Source organism: Petaurus breviceps, unplaced genomic scaffold (genome assembly GCF_028583685.1).
Source record: "Petaurus breviceps papuanus isolate PSGF00001 unplaced genomic scaffold, PetGlider_PUasm1.0 175, whole genome shotgun sequence".
Classification (NCBI taxonomy): Eukaryota; Metazoa; Chordata; class Mammalia; order Diprotodontia; family Petauridae; genus Petaurus; species Petaurus breviceps.
The window spans coordinates 10,048,524-10,073,505 of record NW_027185764.1 but is presented as its reverse complement, the minus strand read 5'-3'; the positions used below and the strand labels follow the sequence as shown (position 1 = coordinate 10,073,505).

The following is a 24,982-nucleotide window of genomic DNA, read 5'->3' as shown; positions in this document are numbered from 1 at the left end:
TGACTGTCAAGGAGAAGGGAGCCTAACGTGTTAGACTGTAGTAGAATAACAAGCCATAGGATGCTGCCTGGCCCATTATCACTAGCCTTAGCACAGATAAGCTTTGTAAAACCCTGCCTACATCAGTTCATCTCTCTTGCCCCAAAAAAGAACCATTCTCCATGGTTTTAACCAGCTTCATTCACAATCCAAACTGAGTTACTTTGTTATGGTTGCTCTATAAGCCACCTGGAAACTAAATACCACTATAAGTCTTCACTGTTACCTTTGACTGAAAATTTCTGGAGAAGCAGAACACTAGATTCCTAAAAGGAGAATATTTGATTTGGGGTCAGGCTGAATCTGGCACTACTCACTGTCTTATGAAGGCACTTAGGGTTCTAACACCTAAGGGACAGCCCAATAAGAAAAATGCACAGGGATCACCAAACCATCTCAGCTGAAGTATTCTAGATATGTTAAAAGGCTCGTCTTTGTTAGGAACCCTTATCATAAAACAGCCATGTTAATATTTAATTACAAACTTTTTTTCTTTGTAGAAAATGAGCACTATGGGAAGTAGCTAGTCTGTAGACAGCTCCAACTTATTACATGTGGCTGTTGCATACACAGGAGGCTGGTACCTTCCTTCCTATTCTTCCTTTAGTAGGATGCTTGCTATTCCATAAATCTCCGGCTGACACAATGCCACTATGTAAGAATCAAGCACGCGGCGTGCCAGCCACTATGTAAGAATCAGGCACGTGTGCTGTGCTGGCCACGGAGTTTTCTTCTGTTTCTCAGTTTCTAAGTTCTCAGGGATCAGCTGCAGAATAAGAGTCTTTGAGTTAAGGAACATAGAAAAGACTACCTAGGAAGCTGCTGAGTAGTATTTCCACACCATGTACAGAACAAGAACTGAAAGCTGACTGGGATTTTGTTGCCTGTACAGAGTTCACACACAACAACAGTAAGTCACTGAGGCAAGGGGAATCTAAACCCGCCATCCTGCACTCTGCACTGGACCAGACATCTTGGAAGGAGGCAGGAAGGATAAGAGTTGATCATGCTACAATTCTGAAATGAGTCACATCTGACGTTCCCACTGTTTATTTGTAGGCTGAATGTACACTGAAAGCCAGCAGCACCCACCCATTTCATCAACTCTGTTGTTCTTTTCTAATACTATAATTTCTTCTGCATAAAACACAGGTTGTAATATTGAGCAAACACTTGCAGCATGAAAAGCAGATACAGAAGACTGTCATGACCTGCTGGATTCCCACCTTCTAGGAATATTATCAAGCAGAGCCCAACAGCTCGACACAGTCAGGCACATTCTGGAACAAAAGCCCTAGGAAGGAGAGGCGCTTGAGCTGATTTTCTTAGTTACTTCTGTGTCTGATTTGGCAACCAGAAACCGTAGCTTCTTTCCCCCAGATCGGATCAAGTCCACAGCACTGAAAGAGAACAGCAGAGTATCTATTAGGTTGTAAATGAGGCTACAGGTAAAATGAATGGTATGCATGGCAGCCTGTAAAAGTCAGTTAAGGGGAGATTTGTGAGGCTTTTCCCACTAATGGCATATTTTTGCCAAAAACTGTATATATACTACTTTCCACATACATCTTACTCATCATCACCCTCAAAGGATTACAGAAGTCCAAGTAAAGTTAGCTTGTTTTTTTGCTTTTGTCCTTGCTTTTTAATAGAGGGTTTTTTTTTCCTTTCCATATGGAAGGCTGCTGTCCTTTTAAGTGTAAATGGCCTATTTCAAGGGGAAGACTAAGAAAATCTAAGGAGTGTATAATAAGTGCAAAATGAATGAGACAAGTTCTGCAAGAGTCTAGGCCTTTAAAAAAAAGGCTACTTTTTGATAAGCAGAGGAAATGGACATTAGCAAAAGGAAAATTTTTGGAAGACAAGTGCAAAGACTATCAGGGAACAGTTGGCTAGAGCATAAAACTCTGGTATTGGGCTCCCCTGCCTCCTCAGGAGTTTGGGGTTATAAGGGACCTCACGCATCATCTGGTGCAACCACCCCTGAATGGGAACTCCCCTCTAATCACCCAAAGTGATGATTCAGTCTCAGTTGTGGATAACTGTAACTAGAATAACTAAAACATTCTTTAACCTGAAATCCACCTCTCCCCAGCTTTCCCTCACTGCTGCTCCAAACAAAACAAGCAAAGCAACACTCGTCTTTTGCAGATTTAGAAGTCCTCCTGTGTAACCTAGTTTCCAGTCCATTACCCTTTTCTGGATGGGTTCTAGTTCACTGACTTTCCTCCTACGACGTGACAGTTAGAACTGATCATACATGTCCATGTATGGTCCAGCAAGAGTATCACCTGCCTTTTTCTGGGTGCTATGCCTCACCTAAAGCAGTTTAGCACAGCAGTAAACTGGTTTTTTGCCTGCCATGTCCTATTCATTCAACTTGTCTTATCTTTTAGTACTAAAAAACAAAATTTTTTTGCACATTAACTTCTAGCTAGATTTCCCCATTATTTATCTGTGCCATTGATTTTCTAGGCCCAAGAACAGGATTTAATATTTATCCCAATTCAATTTTCCTTGGTTTGGCTCAACAGTCTAACCTCCTGCTGAAGCTCCTCCTCCAATATCTCATCAGATCATTCACACATCTTTCTAATGCAATCTTGAATGAGGACGTGGCCCTTCATTCCCAATTTGGATAGCAATTCCTTCACCTAATGTATTAGCTATCTGTCCTATTTTCAGGTCATTTGCAAGCATTTAATAAGCATTCCAGCTATCTATTTCTCAAGTTGCAGAAAAAAAAACCGAACTCTTACATATATTTGTGACAAGTGTTCTGAACCTAAGCCCTTGTCTACTTAGTAAAATATATGCTTATGGTAGAACAGGAATTTCTGAAACATACACTGCTTTTAAAAATAATAAAATTGAAAATATTCCCTTAAAGTTGCCTATGTAAGGACTACAGATTGAGAACTGGAAAAGATCTTAGAAGGCTAATCTAACATGAGTAAACTAAGGAGGAGAAGTTTTGTGGGTTGCTTCTGACTTCAAATCTAGTGCTCTTAATTCCACTGGTATCACCATGGCTCCCTTCTTGTATAGTGCGAAGATAACACGTTGCAGCTAAACATCACTCTGGTGTTAGAATGAGCAAGCCCAGACTTCCAGCTGGAAATCCAGAACCCGGAGGATTTTTTTCCCTCCACAGACCATCCAAACAGGATATGGGAATAGTAGGGGGAAGCCGCTTCAACGGTAAGTCACCATCCTAAGGGGCACGTAAGAGAGAAGAACTTAAGGTGTTTCCCTTTCTTTGCCTCTCTCCTAAAACTGCATCTGGCTTCTTCAGTTTTAATCAACTGAAACTTCCTCTTCAAAGTGACCAGTGACCTCTCAGTTCTAATCTTTCTTGTCCTCACTGCATCATTTGACACTGCTGATCACCTCCGTAGACACTAGGTTTTTCTGATACTGCTCCCTCCTAGTGTCCTACCTGTCTGACAGCTCCTCACCCTCCTTTGCTGACTTCATGTCACGTCCCCTACTATGGGGGTTCCCCCAAATGAATTCTGAGCCCTCTTCTCTATACTATTTACTTGGTGATCTTGTGAGTTCCCATGGATTCAATTAGGATCTCTAGGCAGAAGATTCTTAGATCTCTCTATCCTTGCCCCCACTCTCTCCACATCACCAACTGGATTTCCCAAAGGCAAATCAAACCCCACAAGTCCTACATCATTAGAAATCATCTTTTCACTCAAATCCTCCCCTCCTCTAAATGTCCCTATTATTGCTGAGGTCAACATTATTTTTCCATTTCTCTAGGCCTACCACCTCGGTGGCTTTGACTCATTTTCGCTCCACATATCCAGTCCCTTACCAAATCTGGTTTCTAACCGAACAGTGTCTTGTGTATGTCTCTTGTTCACTTACACAGCAACTACCCAAATTCAAGACTTATCACCTCTTGCCTGGACTTTTGGAAGTCTTCTGGTTTGGTCTCCATGCCTCAAGTTTTCTCCACTCCAATCCATCTTGTACTTAGCTGTCAAGATTTTTTTTAAAAAAGCTATTTCTGACCGTGGCGCCCTCCTGTTCACTGAGTTACAATGACTACCCATTAATTGTAGGATGACCTATAAACTCCTCTGTTTGGCATTTAAAGTTCTTCATACCTAGTTCCCCTTCCTAATTTTCCAGTCTTCTTACATTTTACTCCCCTCCATGTACTCTATGATCCAGCTACACAGGCCAAACATACATTTCTTTCCCCATCACCTTAACCTCTGTACTGGCTATCCCCCATGCTTGGAATACTTTGTCCCCTCCCCTCTGCCTTCTGTTTCCGAGGCTTCATTTAAGACAGCTCACGTCCCAGCTTCTTTCCTGGTTCCCAGCTGCTATTGCTTTCATCCTCCCAGCTTAGCTTTTATCATTCTTAGTATACATTTTCTATATACCTAGTTATTGATACACTGTCCTCCCCATTAGAACATCCATTTCTTGAGGACAGGGACAGTTTTTGCTTTCCTTTGCCCAGTGCTTAGCACAGTGGCTGCCATACAGTAAGCACTTAATAACACATTCACTGAGATATGCTAGAATTAAAATCATCATGCCTTGGATTTTTAAGGCCTACTTGCTGTTCTCTTGTCTTAAAAAAGACTAATTCTGCCTGCCTCCTACCAGCCAGCTTGCTTTTCATTCCAAATACATTATTTTACTTTGTTTCTCTATTTTTCTGCTGACCAAAGAGCTGCTGTGAAGGGGTGAGCACCCAGAACTACTGAAGACTTGTTGGATTATTGTACCTGCTCTGAGGGTAGAAGCCTGGATAAAGGCTTTATACAATGAATTAAGTTTCTACCTCTGATAATCTGTGCCAATCAAACTGGTGCCATTCACTGCAAGAATTCGATCTCCTAAGGAAAGTCTACCATCGGAGGCTGCTGGGCTGTCCTGGATCAAGGTCCGGATGTAGATACCAGGAGCATTCAGAGGAGTGTGCTGTAAGACAGGAGTTCACAAGAGCGCTGTGGGGCAGCAGTGAGGCCTAGGATGTTGGCATGGCTGAAATTCTCACTTCTGTGTGACCTGCCATTACAGTGAGTACCATCCTCACATGAGCTATTGCTCTGCTTCTACCCCACCTGTCCCACTGTGCACACCGGCAGTCGTGCAGGAACCACATGGCCAGACGCCTCATTCTACATTATCCTCTCTAGTAAATGGCAGAGCGGCTGGCTTTTAAGCCAGCAAGATGTGAGTTCAAGTCCTGCCTCTGACATGCAGTGGTATGTGAACCAGGCAACTGTCTCTAAACTGCAGAATTAAACTATTTAAACTGTAGAACAGCTGCCAGACTCCACAGGGAAGGCAGTTGCCCTAAACTAATAAAAGCCTAGGTCTGGGCCAATAAAGTAATGCAAACTTTAAGGAGGAGAGCAAAGAAATTCTCCTGAATTTTCAAATATCCTAACTAATATGGATAGCTGAAGGTTTGGTTTAATCAGAATGGAAGGTTTGCAAATAGGTTCTAAAAAATTCTTGGTGAGTGACTTTATTTTCCTGGGCATCCTCCAAGACAAGGAGAAAACTCCAAGTACAGAATCTCTCATGAGCTCTCTTCCATAGAAATACTATTCACCTCATCACATCTCCACTGGTGACAACTTTTAATGGTTCTAGGTGGGAGTCAGAGGAAGCTCTTTATCAGTAGGAATTTGATTTTTTCCATTTTCCTTCCATAGACTTCTTGACCATCCAATCATTTCTTGAGTGCCTCCCCCTCTTTAGACTAAATTAATTTTTAACATGAGGGTATGACCATAAGATAATAGTGACAATAATGCTCACTACATCACAAAGACTTAATACTTTTAAAGAAACAGACAGCCATAAATCCCCCAGACTGGAACAAGAAACCCTGGGAGTTGTCTAGGAAGTGAAAGAAAGCCATCCAAGAGCCTCCATCAGATACACCAACCAGCAGGCAGCAGCCGGGACTAACTGCCTCCAGTTCACTCACCAGTCCATCTATCAGGCCCATCCCCAGCCCCATGGGTCCTTTTTCCAACTCCACCACAAAGGCGTAGCAGAAGTCATCAGTGGCTGAACTGCGGCTGGAGGAGGCGGGGGTAGGATAATCAAAGGGGGTGGGAGAATCTCCTGTACAACCAAGGAAAGATGGCTCGAAATTAAAAACTGCAGCACATTTAAACACCGAGGTAAGAAAACTATACACAAACATATAAATAACAGACCTTATGGGCTACATACAAAAACCACAAGGCAAAAGCTTAGTTAAGGGGACAATTCTTCAGGCTCCCCAGGTCTCCCACCTTTTGGCCATCTCTGACCCTCAGCTGCCTTCTCTAGCGACTGATCAAAGGAATGGGGACAATATAAAACTTAAAGCTAAACAAGTTGTTATCACCACTGAAGCACCAGGTTACAGATAATATCTCAGATATCCTATTACTTATATGACTTCTTCCATGTATTTGGTTTCACTTTGTTTTTAGTGCGTACGTTCCAATTAGCAGCCTTAATGCTGGCTATCCGTAAGTAAAAGGTACTCATATGTCCTTTAGGGCATTTATGTTGCTTAGGAAATTGAATTATTTTGAGGATTAAGTTTCCCTTGTCGCTTACTCTTGGGGAAAGGAAGACCCTATTTTAATTTAAAATCCAGCCCAAACTGGGAATTACCTTTGTGGTGTTTCAGTTGCCAGTGTTTGGGACTGTCTTGGGTATTATTGCTGTTGTTTGTCCTTGGTTCTGGAGGAGAACCATGACAACAGGAAGGAGATGCCAGGACTTGCAAGTGAATTGGATTTAAGTGAGGGAGGGCTCTGCATAGTCACCACCCTCACTTTCTCCTCCAGAGCATCCAAGTCCTGTGGCAAGATATTGCTCAGGGCAACTGGAGATGGCTTGGGATACAGTGGGAGACCTTTACCTTTTTAAGTTAAGGTCTTTAACAGGTCTCAGTGTGACTAAGGCAATGCCATTCAGTGATTAAGGCTAGGTAAGAAAGGAGGCAAAGAATGGCTTCTTTTACCTAGTCAAAAAACAAAATCAATCTGGAAGGGTTAGACCCTCAGGGTTTCTGGTCAAAAACATTCACTCTCAGCCATCAGAGCCTGAACAATGACCAAGGGCAGTTTGGGCTGGGACCTACTGGTCAATCAATGAGCAGAGTGATTTGGGTTTCAGGCATCGTCCTTAAAGAAGCCCCCAAGATATCTTGCAAATTTTCAGCAATCAAAATTTATATTCCTTTGGGTAGAGCACCCACAGGAAAGAGAATGTTTTCCTATGTAGACAGGGTAGGGAGCGAGGGAGGGAAGGTTTTAGTAGCTATTACTATCACAGAGACAGCCCCATCCCTTTATTTTTCCAAGCCTGTCCTGTCTCAGGGTTTCCAGACATTAATCAACAACTGATATAATTAGATCTTGGGGTTTTTTTTTTTGCCTCAGCCTTTACAGAATCTCAGAGCCGGAAGAGATTTTATCGGCTGCCTTAGTCCACCTACACTTCGAAAATCTGCTATGCGGTCATTTGGTCTCTGCTTGAAGAATTCTAGGGTGAATGAACTGCTCCTTCCTCAGCTTCCCATTCCACTTCTGATCAGCTACAATTGTTAGGGAGTTTCCTTCCATCAATCCTAACTCTGCAGCAGTGCTATCAAACTCAAACAGAAATGGATCCCTGTGGGCCACATATTAATTTAGAAAATCACAAACTAACATTATCAATATTGTATATGTCAATACATTTTTCAATTATTTTTCAATCTGGTCCTACTCTGACAGGTTTAACACCTCTGCTGGTTTCGACCTACCATTCCTCCGTCTCCCCTGGGAGGCCAATCCCTTTTACACATCATAACCCTTCAAACTCTCAAAGAGTTATCTCGGCCCTTTCCACTCTGCTTCAGGCTAAACATCCTGGTTCCTTCAATTTATCTTGTAGGTCCGCAGGTCTCCTGGCCTCCCTGTTGCCCTTTTCTGCACAGACTTCAGCTTGCCTATGTCCTTACCAAAAGGTGGCACTCAGAACTGAACACGGCTCTTTCTCCACATGTGGTCTGATTAAGATATTATCACTCGTCTCCTCTGGCGGACTCCTCTTCCTGAAGCAGCAGAGGACACCACTAGCATTTTCCACTCTCATCTCACACTGTTTAACTCCTACCGAGTATAAGCCTAGATTCTTTTAATAGGAAATGTTTGTTGCCTAGTCCTTTCCCCATCCTGGAACTTGAGGTTGATTCTTTGGTGTCCAACATGACATTTACCCCCCTCTAGACCCTTTAAAATCCACTTTCCATTTGGGAAAGGTCAATGGCAGATTATGCCCAATGTTCTGCCCTTTCAGAAGCTGTGGTGATCATCTGTTCCCAAGGTCTTATCTCCAACAACCATCGGGCTGCTTCCTGTCAGTCAGAATTAGCCTAGAGGGGTAGTTCATCTCATTCCTTCCTTCACATGGATAAACCTATCATTCAGTTAGGTCATGAATGCAGGGGCTACTCTGCTCCGGGTACAAGGAGTGCTCCTGAAGATAAATGGATGTTCTCTGCATTCAGGTCAAGTATTTGATTTGTTTCTTTAACTCCTTATATATTTCTTCCAGTGATGATATAGTTTCCCTTAATGACAATATTATTTTCAATTTTCTCTTATAAGATTCTTACCCAAATACTCTCCATCACAGTCCCTATGAAGTAAAGTTTTCTTTCTGTTGCTGTTGTTAGAATCTCTAGTTTCTATCCTGTTTATAACTTTGCTTTCAGGGAGAAACAGAACTAATTAGTCCAAGAAACTCAGGTTTCCCCTTTTGGTTCTGAAGAAATATTATATAGAGCCTTCTACCTACCCCCATGTGACATTTGGTCATTGTGAATGAACTCATGGGCTTCAGGGACCTTCAGTGACATCTAAAGGCAGGCCCTGAGCAGTCAGCCCATCTTAATTTAGTCAGAATTGCTCTCTTTTTTGTGTACACAGGCATCTACACATACTAGTCCACCTTACCTGCAGCCCACCAAAAAATTGGCCAGGTGCTAGTTTATCTTTCTCCCTACCTGACAGGACTATCTAGAAATCCAAGAAAACTCTGGGAGTATTCACAGTTGGATGTGAAACAAAACACTCAATGTGCACATGGAGGTGTCTATAGCTGTTAAACTGAACTGCATCCCTAAAAGCAGCTATCTATAGGAAACTCTTTCTACCAACATTAACACTTCCTCCCCCATATAATGACACAGAGCCCAGTAACAAGGTGAAGCCAAAAGCCCTGACTTTCCTGGAAACAATCCTTTTCCCTTCAGTTTCATGAGTGGAAAAAATTGTTTCTTGTTTTAATGGGGTGGGTGGGCCTAATGGAAACTTGTACAACTGTTTATTCAAGTTAACTGGGAGCTACCATGCTCCTCAGGGAGAGGGCCACCCGCACCTTCCTGTGCAGTGTTCTGAGCACTAAGGCCATTCCTCTTCAGCTCATGCAGGGGTTTTTCACAGCTGCCACTGGGCTGGGGAGAATCCTGACTTCTGGGTTCAAAGTTGAGTGGTGTGTTGGGAGGGGTCAACAGACAGGAAGAATCCCCTTGAGACGCGTTCATCTTAGGGCCATTCCTGCCCATGTTCTGTGGCTTTAGCTTCTCCGGGAGAGGGGTTCTACCAGGGGACTGAGCTCGGGAAGCCCCACTGGCAGGGACAGATGGGGTTTTGGCTACCTCTCCCACTGCCCTGCCCACTGTGCCCACTGAATGCGTTGAATCCAGCTGGTCCCCAGCATCCCTGGAAGTCACTAGACTAGTCCGACCCTCTGAGTTTCCTTCAGGAATAGTGTGATGCAAACCCTGAAGAAGAAAAGGAAAGGAGTAGGTCAGTTCTACCATAGGTCTGAGATAAAAAGAATAAAAATATTATGAAGCTTAGAACAATGAAGTGTCTTGTGAAAGTAAGGTTGAAAAAAGAGAATGAAGGGATACTAGACCACAGGTATGTCATGGCCATCTCACCCTTCTACGAACATGAAGGGATGGCCAGACATACCAAGCTGGCCTGAGAAATTTTCAGAACCTAATGCCACCGGCCTTAAACTGTGGACATTCTACCAAAGGCAACAAAACTGACAGCCTTCCTTAAGGAGGATCCACCAAAGTTACCTTCCGATTTTCTGGTTCAGGTCCTCTAGCATGGGAGGATTTGCTCTGTAGGCTCCACAGAAAGTGGCGGATATAAAGAAGGTGCCGGTAAATATTATCATCAAGGCATTCCACTTCCAGGTCTACCTTGAACCCTCCACTTGGCAGAACAATGGGTGGATGATTATCATAAGACTCCAGGACATCCTCTGTAGAAAGAAAATTGGCAAAGTCCAAGTTCACTGCCTCAGCAACGACACCTGAGCTGCCTCCTGCTTTTTGTCATCTGTTTTCCCTGCCCCATTCTTCTGTTTACTTTTTGGGAAATGGACCATTCTCAGCCGAATGATAGGCAAAACAAGCAATAAGAGCTGAGGGTACATACCCACAGACAAGACTAACTGCTGAAGAATGAATAGTTCCCCAATCTACCTACTATCCATACAAAGGGGATAAATATGGATTAAAATAAGCCTTATTGACAGAACAATAATTTACCAAACACCTTCTATGTATGAAGGCAGTGTGGTAAGTGACGAGAGATAAAGACTTTAAATAAAAAATGGTCCTTCCCTTCAGTCCAACCACAAGCCATACCCAATCGAGAACACCCCACCAAAACTACTTATTACAAGGGCCAACAAAAGTTGCAGGACAACACAAAGGCATATCTGCAGGTCTTGCGCAGTCTAGGACTCCTAGGCTGATCTCTGAGGACCCATGTTCCCCTAACTAAATCAGAACTAAGCCTTAAGATGGAAGAGTGACCACTAAATAACAATCTTCACATGAAAGAGAAAAAAAGGAATGCTATTTCTTAAACTGACCTCAGACCTCCCTTTTTCTTACAGGTATCTTCTTTTACACCATCTTCGTTTCCCAATATATCCCTCCCCTCCAAACAAAAGAGCCATCCCTTATGACAAAGAAGAAAAAAAAATAGGCCAGAAAGACTAATCAAAGCATAAATCAAGTCTGACAGAACATGATGTATTCTATTTCTATAATCCCTCTACCTCTGCAAAGAAGAGAAAGGCCACGTTCTTACTTCTCCCGCTCAGGGCCAACACTGTCCAGTGTAATTACACAGTGCTGTTTCGATCACAATGGCTACTTTCCATTCACATTATTGCAGTCATGTGTATACTGTTTCTCCTGATTTTGCTCATTTTACTTTGTTTCAATTCAGAGGCCTAGGCGTAGTCTTCATTTTGACTTTCAACCAAGGGCTAATGTACCAAGATTTATTTAGTTATAATCTAATCAACAATCACTTAATAAGTATCTCCTATATGTCGTGTGCTCTGCAGGGCCCTGGCACACAAAAACAAAAAATTAAACCATGTCCATCCTTAAGGAGCTTTATTTCTGATTCTTTGCAACCCTGAAAGCCATTGCCCCAAATATTTTTGTGTATACTGGGTCTGTCTTTCTGGAACTGTGACCTCCCTGAGAATGATGACTATTGGTGGGATCTCTGGACGTTTTAATGACTTTTATATCATAATTTCACATTGCCTTCCCAAACTGCTAAATAAATTCCCATCTTCACCAACAGTCTATTAGTATGCCTGTCTTTTCACACTCCAACACAGACTAGGGCCACCTAGTTTTGCCTTCAACCATTTGCTGAGTGGGAGCTGACCAGGCCAAGCACTAAAACCTCTAGTATTGGTTCTTCTACTGTACAACCTACTTTTCCTACAGGAGAGAAGGCTGTAGGCCACTTGTGTGGGGTGAGAGGCAGGTGAGATAAATAAATGAAAAAGGTCAGTATTCTCCAGTGGGTTTATGATCTCCACAAGACCTGCATTTCCTCCCACAACGCAGAGCACAACCTATCTAAGCCTCCACGTCCTCTGCAATTCTGATTCTGGTGCCCATTCTCTTGGGAAGAACTGCCCAGGATGCCCGAGGCTTTCCTGCACTTCAGATGCCACATAATGCCAATGGTTGGCTGCCTCTATCACTCTCCACTCTTGTCATACAGGCCTGGCCTGCCTCCTTTTCCGATTTCACCCTTCCCTAATGATGGCAGAGGTCAAGATGAAAGTTACGTTTCAGTCTTCTCTTGCCCAGTCACACACGCATCTCTGAATCATTTCACCGCCGTGAAGGCCCAAGGAGGCTGTAAAGCACTGAGGTTCACTTTACATCTGCCTTTCTTTCATGGTTTTCCAGGGCCAGAGAATTCATCACCTAGTGGTCACACCACCCGAGAGGAGCCTCTCCAAACCCGCCTGTCATGGCATAAACTGTAACTTCTGGCACAGCCTTTGAGGGCACAGGGCTACCTCCATGTAACAAAGGAGGAGCCAAAAAACTATAATCAGGTGCTGGATGCTTTAAGGAAGGCCCTGCCACAGGAGAAGGAAGTTACAGCACTACTATTTTAGAGAGGGGGAATCAAAATAAAGTTGCCTGATTTTGATTCTGGTTTAGATGGTTCTTGGTTAAAAGTTCACATTAAAACCTAGCTCTCTTACTACTAAGTCTGTACAGGCCTTGTCCTTAGGAATGTGGATGAAGTCTAATGGAGCCCCACAAATGGTGAACGCAGAGTCACAGGACTGGTGCTTAATTTGAGGTGCTGCACTTAACACCTGTGTGATCCTGGGCAAGTCAAGAGGGCTGAACTAAGTGACTTCTAAGTTCCCTTGCAGCTTTGGCTCCATGATCCTGTAAGGTAACACACAGATACTTTTCCATTTGTAATCAAAAACAGATAAGGTCAGTAACTCACCTGTTCTGAAGGCTTTGGGCCTGTCTTCATCTATGGGCTCCCAAGCAGTCACAGAACCAATGTCAGATGCTAGCTGGTACTCAGTCAACAACCGATGCAGCTGGGCAGGGCTCAGTTCTGGAAACTGAGTTCTCAGGGATGACCAGGTCATCTGAGTGACAACGGTGTGAGGGAAGCAGGGCATCAGAACCACAAGGGCACACCAACACTGACATCTGCTACCTCGTGATCTTTATCTGCAGGGCACACCTGGTTCTACACGACTCAGATGTGAGCAGGTGGACACAATGCCCGCCTGGAAGGCTGGCTTCCCCAGGCACTGCTCTATTCAGTGTAGTGCTCGAGACGTGGAGAGGACATGGAATGCTCAATGCAGCGCTGCACGTGTGTTTAAGACAATGTCCTTTACTGGACAAAGACAAAAGGCAGCTTCATGTGCTCTATTTCCTGTGTGATTCTTGGAGAAATATGGTCTAGTTAATTTTTGCTAATTATCTGCAAGGCTTATTTTCAATGTGCTGAATGTTAAAACTAACCATTTAGGAGCAATCCCACATGATTTCTAGGAAAATTTCCATTTAGTGATTAGCCGAGAAAAGCTGCCTAACCTATCTGACTTAAAGTTATCTTTCCCAAACAATCCAACATTATGGTTTTAGTCGAGGATGGCTTTGTAAACAGCTTGCCCACCTCTCCAGAGTATGTTAATATTTTACTACTAAACTGAGGAAAACATTAATCATACCAGTACCCTTGAAGGCAAAATTAAAAAAAAAAAACATGTCAATAGGCTGATAACTACTTATAAAAGCTGTTTTAGGTCTTGAAGCCCATTTAGGCATGGGAATCTAAGCCAATGACTCAACCACTTAAAAAAATAAAAACCCAACAACAGTCTTTTAAGAACCACAACAAAATGAACTCCAGATACCAGACGACATGACCTTTTTGTCTCTCCCACTTGTCTCCATCTCGTCAACTGTACCTACCTGTATCAGCTGTGCACTGGGAGTAGCCAACAGATTAACTGTGCAGGAAAGCTTCTTGAAGAACTGCTCTGCCAGTGGCCCAAAGCCCATACTCTGTGCCCATTCTATAAGCTGCCGTAAGCGAGCACAAACCTGTACCCCTTTTGGCCAGTGGAAGCAGCTCAGTGTAGGTCCTGAGGGAGGAGGAATAAGAGTGAAGCACTGGCCGCAGTGAGCTGGAGAAAAAGTTCTAGGCTCCTATGGAGAAATAAAGAGCTATAAATTCTTCCTCCGTTGGTGTTTCCCCCTGGCTGCCCACTCCTCTGTTATGCAAGCTTTATCCTTTTCTATCTAGCTGCCCCCATGCCAAAGATCTACTATTTGAAAGTTAATTGCCTTTCCTAATAACCACAAATTAGGCTTAAATCACCTAGTAAATGGTGCCTAATGATCACGATACTTGCTCACATTCAAATAGTTCTTTATGACTTAAAAAGTGTCAGATATACTTTACTTCATTTGACTTTCACAAACTACTTTAAAAGGTATTGAGATAATGAATTATTTTTATGCTCATTTAAAGGAGAAACAGACTCAAAGAATGACTTGCGTGATGGCATACAGTTAGTTAAAAGGAAGGAGCAGAAAACTCACTGACCAGCGCAGATTGAAATTTAAAATTTTTGAAGTAAAAGCTACAAGTATAGCTTACTCTGATAAGAGGGCAGAAAGGGATTGCACAGCCCACATGTAAAATTCACCAGGCAAACTAAAGAGAGATGGCTGGAAATTTAACTTATCCAGGAGGGCTTTAAATTGAAAGGGGAAGGGGAAGAAACAGCCTAGATTTGTACAGTCTGGTAACTTGGAGCACAGCAATTACAACAACATAGGAAATAAAGATAAAACTAAAAAACTAATTCCTGAAACAATATCTAAAAAGAGATACAAAAAAATTCATGACCTCAGATACCTATATGCAAAAACACAAATTATCAATAAATCAACAAGCATTTATTAAGTACCTACTCTGTGCTGGGTACTGTGGACAAGGAGTTTTTTTTTTTTTTTACTGTGGACAATTGTTGAGAGCCAGTGGAATGATATTTGTGACTACAATATGGCTCTTATTCAAAAGAAAAAATGACCAAAAAAGCAGCAATGGAACAAACATACATTGTTAGTAAGAAAATACATTTGTGGGAGGAAATCTAGGAATCAAGCAGGGGAAAAAGACGGGGGGAAGAATCTGAATCAATGAAGACAGAAACAGAAGCAATACTGTCAATAGGCAGAGGAGGAATTTATAAGGATTTCAGGAAATTGATCACAAACCTGCTCAGATGCATAACTCTGTTTGAAGGGGGAACCTTAACTATTTTGATATCTGCTGGAGCTCCTTCTCTGTGCAAAACAGAACTAATAAATTAGTGCCTTCTCTGAATGCTAACTTCATCTTTCAAAATGTGGAAGTAATTATAATGGGAAATGACAATCCAGATGAGACTCCAATCAACAAGAACTACATGTTGCTAAGGAAGAACTGACAGGAACCTTGGGAACAAAAATTTCTTCTCTATTTTAGGATTAATGACAGAAAAGAAAAGGAAAGGACATAATGTGCCACGTTCTCAAGACTTTACTTTTCCTCTTAGTTTAATTTTTTTTAATTACATGTAAAAAATTCTTTTTAATATTCATTTTAAAAAATTGTGAATTCCAAATTTTCTCCCTCCTTCCCCTTCGCCCTCCTTGAGAAGGCCAGTAATTTGGTTATACAAGTGGTTACTTGTCACTACAAAATAGGTTATACAAGTGCAGTCATAGAAAACATATTTCCATATTGCATGTTGCAAAAGAAAAAACAGACCCCAAGGGGGAAAAAAATAAAGTAAAAAAAAAGGCTATCTGCATTCAGACTCCTTTTGTTCTTTCTCTGCAGGTGGACAGCATTTTTCAGCCTAAGCCCTTCAGAATGTCAGATCAAATCACTGTATTGCTAAGAACAGCGAAGTCATTTACATTAAGATCATCACACAATACTGCTGTTACTGCATATCATGTTCTCCTGGGTCCGCTCTCTTCTATTACTTCATATATGTCCTGCCAGATTTTTCTGACAGCATCCTGCTCATCATTTCTTATAGCACAATAACATTCCATCACAATCATACCCCACAATTTGCTCAGCCATTCCCCAATTGATGGGCATCCCCTCAATTTCCAATTCTTTGCCACAATAAAAAGAGCTGCTACAAATATTTTTGTAGAAAGAGGTTCTTTTCCTTTTTTTTTTAACTCTCTTTGGGGTACAGATCTAGTAATGGTATTGCTGGGACAAAGGACGTGCAGTTTTATCACCCTTTGGGCATAGTTTCAACTCCAACCACATCAGTGTCCCAATTTTCCTATGTTCCCTTCATCATTTGTCATTTTCCTTTTCTGTCATATTAGCTACTCTGATAGGGATGAGATGGTACCTCAGTTGTTTTCATTTGCATTTCATTATCTAATCAATAGTGATTTAGCACATTTCTTTTCACATGCCTGTAGATAATGTTGAAAACTACCTATTCATATCCTTTGACCATTTATCAACTGTAATGACTCATATTCTTATAAATCTGACTCAGTTCTCTATACATCTGAGAAATGAGGTCTTCATCAGAGAAACTTACCATAAAATGTTTTTTCTTGGTTTCCTTGGTTTATGCAAAAACTTTTAAATTTAAAGTAATAAAAAAATTATCCATTTTGTATCCCATAAATGCTATCTTGTTTGGTCAAGAAGTTCTTCCTTTGGGTGGCTAGGTGGCACAGTGAATAGAACACCAGCCCTGGAGTCAGGAGGACCCAAGTTCAAATTCAGCCTGATACTTAACACTTCCTAGCCGTGTGACCGTGGGCAAGTCACTTAACCCCAATTGCCTTGCCTTTCCCCCTCCAAAAAAAAAAAAGCCAAAAAAAAAGTTCTTCCTTTACCCATAGATCTGACAGGTAGAATTTTCACACTACCCTAACTTGCTTATGATATATCATCCCTTACGATTAATTCATGTACCCATTTTGACTGTAACTTGGCATATGGTGTGAGTTGTTGGTCTATGCCTAATTTCTGCCAACTGATTTCCAGTTTTCACAGCAATTATTGTCAAATAGTGAGTGCCTGTCCCAAAAGCTTGGACCTCTGGGTTTATAAACACTATGTTACACAGTCATTTACTACTATGTAACGCGTATCTCATCTATTCTACTGATGATCTATTCTACTCTATTTCATAGCCAGCACCAGCCCATTTTGATGATTTGCTGTTGTTCAGTCATGTGCAGCTCTTTGTGACCCCATGGACCATAGCATGCTGGGCCCTTCAAGCTCCACTATCTCTTAAAGTCCTTCCAAGTTCGAGTTCTTTGTTTCCATGCCACTATCTATCCATCTCATTCTCTGCCATCCCCTTTTTCTTTTAGCTTCAATCTTTCCAAACAGCAGGATCTTTTCCAATGAGTTCTATCTTCTCATTATGTCACCAAAGTATTTTAAGATTCAACTTTTTATTTGACCTTTTAGCAAATAGTGAGAATTAATTTTTTAAGTATGGACTGATTTGATCTCCTTTCTATCTAAGGGATTCTCAGAAGTCTTTGACAGCACCACAATTCAAAATAGTCAATTCTGGGGTGTTCAGCTTTCCTTACAATCCAACTCTTACAGCCATATATTGCTACTAGAAAAACCCCACCTGGATCATTGCCTTGTCATGGGAGAGGGGCTTGCATAGCTCAATGATACTATGAATGATGCTGTGGAGGGTTTCCCAAGATGGACAGGTTATAGTAGAGAGTTCTGACAAAAGGTGATTCACTAGAAAAGGAAACAGCAAACTACTTATTAGTATCTTTGCCAAGAAAGCCCCATGGACAGTATTAAAATGGTAAAAGAAAGGACATCGGAAGATGAGCCCCTCAGGTCAGAAGGTGTCCAATATGCTACTGGGGAGGAGGGGAAGATGACTACAAGATCAACTTCAAGCAGCTAAAGAAGCAGTGAACGACGAAAGGAGCTCAGCTGCTGATGTGTCTGGTGATGAAAGAGAAGTCCAGTATTTTATTATAAAGATCAATATTGCACAGTAACCTGGAATCCAAGATCTAAGAACCAACATAAGCTGGATGTGGTCAAACAGGAGATGGAAAGTGACCTTAAATGGATGGAAATGGGTGAAGTCATTACATACACTACTGTGGGCAAGAATCCCTTAGAAGAAATGGCATAGACTTCCTAGTCAGTGGTTGCTGTCCTTTGTACTCAAAGGGGACCAAAATGACCTCACTACGTCAGGGTCAATATACAGTGAGTCCGACTGGCTGCTCAGACCAATACGAGGTTGGAAGGTTCTACTACAGTCAGACACAAACAGACTGTATGAACATTTGGAACAGAGATATCTCTAAGTTTGTACATCTCACATTTCTTTTGAGCTACTGCAATTCTGCTTTGCTCACAGAGCACAGAGCCTTCTTTGATGTGGGCATGTGCTGGATGGTCCTGTGCCAGTGTCTCCCATGGCTCACAATCCATACCAAAATTCTTCAGAAAGACTTTCCAAGTGTTCTTGTATCACTTCCCATCCTCATGTAAGTGCTTATCTTCACAAGTGCTCTGTAAAATAGTCTTCTAGGCAAACACATCTGGCTCTGAACAATGTGGCCAGCTCATCAGATTTGCCATCTCTTCAGCAGAGCTGGATGCTTGGCAGTACAGCTAGATAATCCTTCGAGGTGATCTTCAGAATCTTCCTAAGATAATTCAAAGGCAAATAATTCAATTTCCTGGCCTGGTGCTGGTAGGCTGTCTAGGTTTCATAGGCATACAACAATGAGGTCAGCACAATGGCTCTGTAGACCTTCAGTTTGGCGGGCCTAATACCTGTTCTTTTCACTTTCTTTTGAGACTCCCAAATATTGAGCTACGTCTGACAATGTGTGTGTCAACTTCGTACATCCCTGAAAGTATGCTGTCAAGGTAAGTGAACTTATCATCCACAGCACTCAAAATTTCTGTCTGCTGCAACTGATGGTTCCACATATGGATGATGCAGTGCTGATTGGTGAAGAACCTGTTTCCTTGTCATTTTTATTATACTGGCTTGGCCTATGCACAAGCAATTAATATGTCTCCAATTCTTTAGATTTGACTTTATTTGTGTAAAGTGTTTTGTAAATGTGTTATATTCATATAGTTCCTGGGTTTAGACTCCCAAGTACTTTAAACTGTCTCCAAGGGGAAATAATTTCAAAGGGTTCAGAAGAGGAATAGGTAGAATCCAGTGGTCCAGTATGTTATAAAATACACTGGCCCAAGATGAATGGAAAGCTCTTGAGAATGAAATCTTTTAAATATAAGGAGAAATTATTCCAAGGGGAGGGGAAATGGTAAAGCTGCCTAAAAAGATCGATGTGGTTGCACAGAGAACTCTCTGACCAAACTCAGTAACTTGGTTCTTTATGAAAGAGGTCTATAATGCTAGAGCTCACAAGGGACTGATTAATGGTGAGGAGGTCTCTTCCATAACATATCCAACAAGGTGATCATTCAGTGTCTGCTATAGAAAACCTCCACTGAGGAGGACTCACCACCTCCCTAGGTATCCAGCCTCTTAAAAGAGGAAACCTGGTTTGTTTTTTCGAGGCTTAGCTTATGTGATAGAATGAAAGCTCCTTAAGGTAAAAGAACTGTTTTGCTTTTGTATCCAAGGTGCTTGATAAATGTTTCCTGAATTTAATTCAAAGTTCTGTCCTAAAATCCTGCTTTCTAACTGTTCTCATCAGCCCTCGTGGTCTAAATGATCATTTCTATGTAGATGACTCCCAAATCTATATATCCAGATCTAACTTGTCTCAAAAAATCTAGTCCTATATCTTTAATTACCAACTGGACCTGAAGATACTAAAAACTCAATATGTCCAAAATCATCTTCTTTCCTAAAACCCATCCCTCCTCTTAACTTCACTATTTTTTTTTTCCACCTCTGCAGCCCCCAGAGCCTCTTGGAGAGCCAGCACGTTTACTGGGGGTGGGAGCAGGGTAGGGTTCACAGGTTCTTCAGCCACTGGAGGGATGGCCCCTGGGCATCCTGGGGGTGGCTGTGCACATTGGGCATGTTGCTGTCATCTCGGAGGGGAACTGGGTAGTTGTACAGGGTCGTGTGGTTGATCATGCCAGCATACTTGGTGTAGCGGCTGGCGGTGGGGTGGGGAAGGGGGACGGGCAAAGCCAGAGTGCCAATGGTGAAGGACATGGTCAGCACCGGCTCCTTGGCCCATGCCTCCTTCAGGAACCAGCCCAGTCTGCCTGCCACATTGGCTGCTTTCCCCGTCACCTTCACTATTTCTTTTAAGGACATTGCCTTCCTTCCAGTATACTTGGTTATCATAGTCATCTTCAACTCTTCTCCCCTGACCCTTTTAAGTTAATCAGTTGCCAAGACTTGCTGATCTTATTTCCACGGTATCTCTTGAATTCATTCCCCTCTCTCCCATAGACAACTACCCCAGTGCAGGCCATCATTATCTTTCACCTGGAGGATTTTAACAACTTCCTAACTACTCTCTTAGCTTCAAGTCTCTTCCCTTTCCAAACCATCTTTCATATAGCTGCCAGAATGACAAATGATAAAACACAGATCTGATTATGGCATTCTTCTACTCAAAAAAACCTTCAGGGGCTTCCATACACAGCCTGATATTTAAAGCACTTGTCAATCTGGCTCCCATCTACATTAATGGAATTATATATACATATATATATATATATATATATATATATATATATATTCCTTCACAAACTCTCATGGTATCCTTTGCAGACAATACAGAGAAATGTGGTCTAGAGAACAGTATCGTTACAGGGAAATAGTAAATGGTCATTAATGGAGAGCTCTCTAGTGGAATGCCCCCAGGCATCTGCCCCAGACTTTATGCACTATTCAAAATTTTTATTATTCTGACAGTCACATTCCTAACTCCCTAAAGAAAAGTTTCTGACAACTAAAGTATATTTACATTCCTTAAGTCTCAACATGTTGGCACTCCCTGCTGCATCTTGCTCCTATTTAGCCCAGAAAAATTCCAATGGTTGGCTACCATCTGACACAAATACAGGGCTCTAGATGAACTGGGAGACTTTCACCTTTTTTCTTTCAATTTCTGTTTTTCCCTCTGGTTCTAGAATATCAGGGCAATTTTGCTTGATAATTTCTTGAAAGATGATCCTCTTTTTTTGATAATTTAAAAATTATTGGGGGCGGCCAGGTAGCACAGCGAGTAAGAGCACCGGCTCCAGTGTTGAGAAGACCTGGAGATCGAATCCCGGGCTCAGACACTTAGCACCCACCCAGAAACACCTGTCCATGTAACCTTGAGCAAGTTACTTAACCCCAATTGCTTAGGGGCAGCCAGGTGGCTCAGCGAGTAAGAGCACCGGCTCCAGTGTCGGGATGACCTGGATCAAATCCGGGCTCAGATACTCAGCACCACACCCAGAAATAACTGGCCGTGTAACCTTGAGCAAGTTACTTAACCCCGATTGCTTATTAAAAAAAAAAAATTATTGGACTACCTGAAAGTCATTATCTCTCCTGGATCTATTTTCCAGGCCAGTGGTTTTTCCAATGAGATATTTCACATTGCCTTCTATTTTTTCATTAATTTGGATTTGTTTTATAAGCATCCTGATTTCTCATAAAGTCATTAACTTCCATTTCCTCCAATCTAATTTTGAAGGAATTATTTTCTTCAGTGAGCTTGTGAAATTCCTTTTCCATCTGGCCAATTATGCTTTTAAAGCCATTCTTCTCCTCATTGGCTTTTTGGGCCTCTCTTGCCATTTGAGTTAGTCTATTTTTTAAGGTGTTATTTTCTTCAGTCAGGCTGTTGACTCACTTTTCATGATTTCTTAATTTTCTCATTTCTCTTCCCAATTTTTCCTCCACTTCTCTTACCTGATTTTCAAAATCCTTCTTGACCTCCTCTATGGCCTATAACCAGATCATATTTTTCTTGGAAGCTTTTGATGCAGGAGTTTTGACTTTGTTGTCTTCTTCTGGTTCCATGCTTTGATCCTTTTTGTCCCCAAAAAAGGATTCTATGGTCTGACTGCACTTCCTCTGCTTGCTCATCTTGCCAGCCAAAATTACTTGACTTTTGAGCTCTTTGCCATGGTAGAACTCTGCTTCCAGGGTGAAGAGAACTGTGTCCCAAATTGCTGAGGTTTTCGCAGTTGTTGTCAGAGTTATGAGGAGGGCACCCTCTCTAAAGCTACCACAAGCTCTGGTGCACTAGCGTTCCTCACCCTAGGGCCACCACCCAAGACCACAACCCAGATCCAAGCAGGTCAAAGCAAGAGCTATTACCGTCTGAATGGTTGCTTGGTTCCCCTCTGATCTGCAAGCTAGGAGCTCTGGAGGCAGCCACTGCGCACCTGTGCCCTGGGGGCAGGGGCCAGATTGCACTCTTTTCTTACCCAGTTCCAAAAGAGTTCCCTTCTGACCTTTTACTTTCTCTTTGCCATTTATTGGTTGAGAAGTCTGGAAACTGCCATAGCTGCTGGTGATTTACTCTCCTGAATTCTACTCTCGTTGGTCTGTGACACTAGTCAGGGCCGCCCTGGGTCTGGGCCTGTGTGCCTTGCGCAAAACTGTGCTTGGCTCCCAGTCTGGTGTGACAGACCCTTCCTGTTGGCCTACTAGGCTGCCTTCAGAGGAAGATTTATTTTTCTCTTGTCATTTTGTGGGTTCTGTACCTCTAAAATTTGTTTAGAGTCATTTTTATAGGTATTGGAGGTGGTTGGAGTTGGGGCTCAAGCAAGGTCCTGTTTTTATTTCAGCATCTTGCCTCCACCCTCTGACCTTCACCTTTTTAAGCTAAGTTCTTGAACAGGTCTCAGTTTGACTGAGGCAATGCCCATTCAGTGATTAAAGCTAGGTAAAAAATGAGGCAGAGAATGGTCTCTTTTATCTAGTCAAAAAGAAAAAAATTTGGGAGTGGAAGACCCTCAGGCTTTCTGGTTAAAATAAAAACAACTGCTATTTACATTCACTCTGAGCAAATCTCCAGTCATCTGATGTCCATCTTGCCATTGGATCCAGGGTGATAAACAGTGTCAAAGGCTGCTTTCTCCTGAGAAGAAAGTGAGGCTGGTGGCTTTGCACAGCCCTCCCTCACTAAAATCCAATTCACCTGCATGTCATGGCATCACCTCCCTGACGATCCTCTTTGAGAATGAAGGACAAAGAACAACCTCTCTAAGTGTCGCCTCACTGCTGGGCAACACAGCTCCTTCCTTCTAGGGGCCGAACGAAGAATGAACTGGAGTGAGGACAGACCAACAAGCAGACTACTGCAATAACCCAGACGTGAGGCGATATGGGCCCGTACCAGAGAGGCGGCAGTGTCAGAGGAGAGAATCAATAGGCTGAGGTGACAGACTGGATATAGGGGCTGAGAGATAGCAAGTTCAGGATGACTCCCAGGCTGCAAGCCTGAAGGACTGACTAGGAGGGTGGTGTGACTCTCCAGGAAGAGGGTGGCGAGAAGGGGTAGGCTTTAGGGGAAACACACCGAGTTTAAGATGTTCATTTGGACATCCAATTTGAGATGTCTGAAAGGTAGTTGGAGATGGGAGATTGGGGGTCAGCGGAAAGCTTAAAGCAAGATAGGTAGATTTAAGATTCATCAACATAGAGAGTGCACGAGATATCATTAAGCGACACAGCACAGAGGGAGAAGAAAAGAAGGCCCAGGAGAGAATCCAGAGGGATACCTACAGTAAGAGCCTGTGATCTGAAAGAGGACCCAGCAAAGGTGGTAGAGGAGTGGTCAGATAGGTAGGAGAAAAACCAAGAGAGAGAGAGAGATATCTGAAAACCTAGAGAGAAGAAAGTGTTGAGGAGAGAGAACAACAGTGTCAAAGGCTGCAGTCAGATCAAGGAGAATGAAAGACCGAGAAAAGACCAATGTATTTGGCAACTAGGAGTCATTAGTGACTTTGGAGAGAGCAGTTTTGGTGGAATGATAAGGTAGAAAGCCAGATTATAGGACATTAAGAAAGGACTGAGAGAAGAGAAAGTGGAAGTACCTATTGTGACAGGGAGCAAGTGAAGATACTGAAAGAGTGGTGATGACAGAGGCAGTAATCTGTTGGAAAAGGGACTGCTGGAACAGAGAGAGGGCTTGTTAGTCTTGGTCAGGAGCTACTTACTCATGTGAAATCGAGGTGAAGCAGGAGAACAGTGGCAGAAGGCACCTGAATGACAGGAGTTGAGGAAGAAGGCAGAAGAGGGATTTCACAGTGCATGGCCTTGACTGTTCCTGTAAATATGAGGCAGGATTCCCAGCTGACAGGGCAGAGGGAGAGGAGTCATGGTACGTTTGGGAAGGTTTAGAAGAGCCACTGTGGAAAGCAGGATAGTAAGGTGATACAACAGGTAGAGCAATATTGCCTAGCTGCAAGGAAGGCCCAAATGAAGTTCAAATATATCAAGGACCCAGTCAGAAAAGCTGCATGATTTTCTTTATTTTTTCTTTTTGGAGGGGGGAGGGCAGGGCAATTGGGGTTAAGTGACTTGCCCAAGGTCACACAACTAGTATATGATTTTCTGTATCTTCATTCAGGAACAGATGTGTAGGAGTGAAGGTGTTAAATAGAGCAATAATTCAAGGCTGATACTTGGCTGGGCATAACTGGGAATATTAAAAGAAATATACCCTAAATAATTCCAAAAAAGACAACTCCACACACCTTTTCAGCAACAAATCCTCAAATCTCTCTTTTTTTTTGGAGGGCAATTGGGATTAAGTGACTTGCCCAAGGTCACACAGCTATTTTTTGTGTTAAATGTCTGAGGCCGGATCCGAACCCAGGTCCTCCTGATTCCAGGGCCGGTGCTCTATTCACTGCACCATCTAGCCGCCCCCCAAATCCTCAAATCTCACAACTTTTGTGGTTGGAAAGTTCTGCTGAATGCCTAACCTACACCACTCCAACCCTTCTTACTCTGCTCTTTATGCATCTGACAAGCTTTAGAAATGGGAAGCTTTTGAAAAGGATTAAGAAGACACTTCTCA

The 24,982-nt window shown here is 42.5% G+C and overlaps 1 protein-coding gene and 1 pseudogene across 2 annotated transcripts in view; both read right to left on the bottom strand.

The window, feature by feature from the left end:
• Positions 1 to 126: 126 nt before the first annotated feature.
• RADIL (Rap associating with DIL domain) overlaps positions 127 to 24,982 on the bottom strand; it is a 119,710-nt gene continuing 94,854 nt past the window's right edge. For both annotated transcript variants that reach the window (XM_069084762.1, XM_069084763.1), the window contains exons 9-15: positions 13,880 to 14,052; positions 12,891 to 13,041; positions 10,169 to 10,356; positions 9,454 to 9,859; positions 6,014 to 6,153; positions 4,853 to 4,992; positions 127 to 1,439 (exon numbers count right to left, since the gene is read on the bottom strand). In XM_069084762.1, the coding sequence (XP_068940863.1) occupies positions 1,334 to 1,439; positions 4,853 to 4,992; positions 6,014 to 6,153; positions 9,454 to 9,859; positions 10,169 to 10,356; positions 12,891 to 13,041; positions 13,880 to 14,052 (1,304 nt within the window). In that variant the 3' untranslated portion in view covers positions 127 to 1,333. The remainder of the gene's footprint in view (positions 1,440 to 4,852; positions 4,993 to 6,013; positions 6,154 to 9,453; positions 9,860 to 10,168; positions 10,357 to 12,890; positions 13,042 to 13,879; positions 14,053 to 24,982) is intronic.
• LOC138158967 (NADH dehydrogenase [ubiquinone] 1 alpha subcomplex subunit 3 pseudogene) lies at positions 19,951 to 20,298 on the bottom strand (annotated as a pseudogene).